At 56.9% G+C, this 4,922-nt stretch overlaps 1 protein-coding gene across 1 annotated transcript; it reads right to left on the reverse strand.

The window, feature by feature from the left end:
• Nucleotides 1-356: 356 nt before the first annotated feature.
• On the reverse strand, nt 357-3,936 carry LOC133052428 (uncharacterized protein CXorf49 homolog). Its single transcript, XM_061137316.1, has 5 exons — nt 2,647-3,936; nt 1,896-2,052; nt 1,276-1,352; nt 961-1,006; nt 357-397 (listed from the first exon to the last, which is right to left on the reverse strand). Exons 1-5 carry the CDS (start codon nt 3,934-3,936, stop codon nt 357-359), a joined length of 1,611 nt encoding a protein of 536 aa, XP_060993299.1.
• Between the last annotated feature and the right edge of the window lie 986 nt (nt 3,937-4,922).

Here is a 4,922-nt window from a genome sequence, read left to right on the forward strand (position 1 = left end):
TCTAACATGGAGTGGCTCTCCACCAGGCCTTGCCCCACTCCCCCAACCCCTACCTCCCAGAGAAAGGGCAGAACACAGAATATGAGAAGTCCTTTAATCAAAAACTGCTGTGAGACTGGGGCAGAGAGGGGGCAAAACAAGGGGCAGAGGATGCCCTGGTGGAGGCAGAACAAGAGGCAACAAGCCTGGCCGCAGCTCGCCAGCCCTGGAGGTAACAGCTGCTCCTCTTGCAGGAAGATACTGGGCTCAACCTGTAAAACAGCAGAGTCAGGGAAGAGCCTCAAGCCAGGGCCAGCCCACAGCCCTGCTCAACAGCCAACGTTGTGGGAAGGGGTATGCAGTGTGTAACACTCACTTCAAACGATCTGGAACTTGTCAGCCAGGTACCGCATGGAGGCTGCAACAGGGAAAGGCATAAACAGGTGCTCCAGACAGACAGACACAGAAGCCTGTCCCCCTGTCCCCGTGGGGAACCACCCAGCCTTGCAACCTGAAACCCACCTACCCCCAGCCCCGATGCAAAGAGCTCTGGGCCTGATCATTCCCCACTACTGGAATTAAACGTGGAGCCATTTCCTAAAAGGAAACAAAATGTGCCGGCAGCTCTCAAGCTCGGGGCCATGCCCGAACCTTTCAAAAATTGTCTCGCAAACAATCCAACAAGATCCTTAGAGGCCACACCAGATCAACAAGGCATCTCTACAAGTCCTATCAGAAGGAGCTCTCTAGGACTCGTCTGGCTGGCAGAGTGTGCATGCAGTCCGCACAGTACTTTGCTACTTGTCCGCATGCCCAGCTGAACATGCACCACGTGCTCCAGGGACAGGCTTCATAGGTTCTCCTCCCCACAGGAATGCTGATCGCTACAAGGCCCCCTGCACCTGCAGCCCACCCCACTCCAAGGGCCCACCCCAATTCTGCACTAAGAACCCGCTGCTCTCTGTCCCTGGTTCCTCATACCAAGTTGCTCCTTAAGGTCATCTATTTCTCTCTGTAGCACCAGACACTAGGCCAGCAGACACAGGAAGAAGAGAAATGGTTAGTATACACCTGCCTCCCCTCTCCTCCTCCTCTCCTCTCCCCCGGGCCCTCCATCCCAAAGCCAGGTGTCTAGACTGGCAAAAAAAGACTTTCCTCAGTGGAAAGGATGTGGGCTCCCTCCCTGCGTGGCGGGATGGGATGGGGGTGGGGGGCCCACACATGTCAGTTGCACTTGGACCCAGATCCCAACATGGGGTTTGGGTGTGTATGTCCAGGAGCCAGAAGAAGCATTACCCGAGGACAGCCCTGCCTTCCGCGTGGCTGCTCCTGCCTTTTTGGTCTTGGGGGATGGTCAGTTGGTTCCTGGTCACCTGACAGGGAAAGGACACACAATCCAGCTTCTCAGGTACCCAGTGAGGTGGAAAGGCCCAGGCCAGGTCTAACATGAGGTAAGAGAGTACCACCCTCTGCCTAGCATTAGGCGTCCCCTGCTCCGCCCGGCAGGCAGCCCAAACCTTCTCTCTGGGCCTGCCCCTCTTATTCCGCAGGGGCAGCCATTGCACCACGATGGTCACCAAAGACTGTGGTTCTGGGTTCAAGCCTCCCAGAGCAGCAGCCACAGCCAGCACCTGGGAGACCAATGTGGGCGAACAGCACCTCACAGAAAAGGCTATTAGCCTGCAGGTCTACGCCCAGAGGAGCTGTTGGGGCACTGCCACCAATCACCCCTGCCAAACAAATCCCACACAGAAGGTGATGGGGCCAGGTCCAGCCCTGGTGACACCCTGTTTCTCATGGGAGAAGCGGCCTGACAGCAAGGCTGAGCCCCCAGATGAGAGAGAGAGAGTCAGAGACAGAGGTTTCCGCCCTCACCCCTGGCCTCCTCCCCCCAAATCAAAACCCAGGACACTCACCTGAGGGGCCAGGCCCTCTGGGCCTGACTTCTCCCTTGTTCATGGCCACGGGCTCTGAGTTTCCTGAATCCTGTGCGCCTCGGATGTTGAGGTTGGCGCCGCTGGGTTCTCCATGATGCACCCATGGACAAGATGGCCCCGGCCTGTCAGTGGTCAGCTAAAAGCAAAGATTTCTCACTGATCTGGAGTAAGGATGTGTGTGTGCACGCGCATGTGTGTACCAGTGCATTTATAATCTATGCCTGTGTGTGTGAGAGCTCATGTGATTCAAGACGGAGCTGAGGCAGGGAATTGGAAAGAGAATTGAAAGGCTGATCTCTTCAGCACATTCTCTCTCAGTCAGCCCCAGGCCAGCAGGCAGAGCTGAGCTGGGGACCGCAGTGTGGCACTGAGAAAGCCTGGGGCCCCTGCAAGGAAAGTTTGAGGAAGAGCTAGGAAGTAGGATTCAGGAAAGTGATGTGTCTAAACACCAAAGCTCTGTGCAGCTTTTAAGGGGTCCCCTCAAATCCATTCAGCTACCAGCTCTCCCTTCCACTCCAGCGGCAGCCTGGTGGAGGAGGCTGGAAACCGGCCAAGGGTGGAGAACTGAGTCCAGCACACCCAAAGTGCTACCTTAACGTTTGTCCCTAGTAAAAGGACCCCAATGGCATCCTAATGAACCAGTGACCGAGGGTCACCCAATGACGACCCCTGCGGGATGGAGGGTAGGAGGCCTAAGAGTGGGGAGAGAGGAGGGGCCTGGCTTACTCACTTGGCCCTTTGGGAATGGATCTCTATTTGGGTCCTTGTCTTCTCCGGACACCACCATTACTGCCACCAACTCCCGGGCCTGCCTAGCCACGGGTTTCTTCCCAGCGACAGTGTGCTTGGACTCTTCTGCTCCCCAAGGGACCAAGGCATAATTCTTGGACCTCCAGAGCAGCGGGATGCCGGAGATTGGGGGGAAGGTGGCCGGTTCCAGGGGAGTGGCCGAGATTCCCTGCCCCCAGGAAGGGAAGGTTCTCCCCGCGGCAGGTTTGGAGACGCCCCCAAGGGATTTCTTCTCCTGGACCCCCTTCCTCCTAGGAGTGGGCCGCGGCCCACTGTCTGTAGCGGCATCTGCAGTAGCTGATGCTACTGCCACTCCCGGGTAGCTGGGCAGGCTTCCTCCTTTCCCCCAGAGCACGCTCTGCATTTTCATAGGGGGAGAGGCATCCTGCTGCTCTGCATTGCCCTGCCTGCCCTGCCTTTCCACAACCGAAATTAATCCTCGCGGAGCCGAGGACAGGCAAGTGCCTGGCACATTAAGGAGATTCTCCCTGCCTTGGACATTCGAGCATCTGGGTGTGTTCCCGGGGTCCTCGGGTCTGTTGAACTTGGCCTGGCCTCCGTCTTTGTGATAAATGCTCACCCTCATCTGCTCTATCTCAGTGAACTCATCAGAGGACTCAGGGTCGGACAGCAGCCCAGCTGGGCTTTCTGCGGGAGCCCACTGGCGATCCACAGCCACGTTCAAGCTACTCTTAGTGCCTCTCTTAGCGCTCCCGCAGGCCCGGCCCGCCTTGGGCCCGCCGACCCGGAGAGGGATGGCCTCAGCCTGTGTGGTTTCCCCACACCTCTGGGGGGCACCGCCTCGACTGGGGGGACACGCCTCGAGGTCCCATAAGGCAGACACTTCACCGACCGCGTAGCTCTCCTGGAACAGGTATCTGCGGGTGCCCAGCACGTTCAGGTCGGTCAGCTGCTGCAGGATGGCCGCCACTGACTTGTCAGCCAGCTGCAGGGCATCCCCCTGGTCATCAGCCGGGGAGCCAGGCTGGCCTTCGCGGCCCCGCAGCACCGGCCCTCCCGCTTCCAGGACCTCCCGCTCTGACTCGATGCCCTCAGGGTCTGGGAAGCCATCCCCGCCCTCACCCTCGCCGCTTTGCGGTGCCCCTGGCTCGGGGCCGGGGCCGGGTCCCCGCGGGGCTGTGGAGCCGGCCTCAAGGCCGCTGGTCTGCTCTCCGCGCTCTGAGCTGAAACCCGCTCCCGAAACAGACACCTCATCATCTGGGGAGCTCATGTCGCGATCTGGGTGGCCACCGGACCTGGGGCGGCGACGATGTATCAACCGGGTCGCGGTTAGAGCGGTGGTGGCGCTCAGGGCAGGTGTGGTGGGTGGCGTCTGGAGCTCACTGTCAAGCAAGCAGGAGATGGCCGCAAATGACGCGAGGTTTTCAGCGCGCCAGCCCTGCCGCCTCTCATTGGTCCGGTTCCTGCCAACCAGCACGCGCATTGTTTGGCCGTCCCCTCGAGGTGTAACCAATGGGGTCGAGGGCCTCCTCTGGCTTGCTGCCAGGCCCAAGGGCCATCCCGGCAGTTGGTGAGTTGGCGGGTGAAGGTGATGCTGCGGGGATACCTCTGTCAAGCCTCTCGTCCCATCTCCTCCAAGTGATTAACCATTCCAAGAGTGGGAGAGTTTAGGGGCAAACCTTTGTGTCGGTGGTGCAAGAAATCCATTTGGGAGGTAATTTGGCAGAATCTATGAAAAGCAACTTATACAGCAGAGACCCCATGCCCGGCACTCTTCTAAGCGCTGTACGTATATAGTAGTGCTTCCTTGTGACACTCCCAGGACTATAGTACTAATGATTACCAGCCTAAGGTTCAGCCACTGACCCACAGTCATTTGGCCCATGGGGATCAGTGGTAGAATTGAAGCCAAGCAATCTGACTCCAGAGTCCTTGCTTTGATCCAAAGATCTAAAAAAGCTATGTTTCCCCCTCTATCAGGAAGTCCACTGCCAGGCATATCTTCTAAAAGTGAGGGTTTATTTCTAAGATCTCTATTTTACTCCATTGGTCTATTTGTTTATATGGCAGTAACACACAGTTTTCATTAGTGTAGCTTTGTAATGTTTTGAAATCAGGAAGTGTGAGTTCTCTACTTTTTCTTTGTCCAAGTTGTTTTCCCTATTAAGGATCTTTTAGATTCTACTTAAATTTTAGGATGAGTTTTTCTATTTCTGTAAAGCATGCTATTGTGATTTTGATAGGGTTTGCATTGGA

Source organism: Dama dama, chromosome X (assembly GCF_033118175.1).
Source record: "Dama dama isolate Ldn47 chromosome X, ASM3311817v1, whole genome shotgun sequence".
NCBI lineage: Eukaryota > Metazoa > Chordata > Mammalia > Artiodactyla > Cervidae > Dama > Dama dama.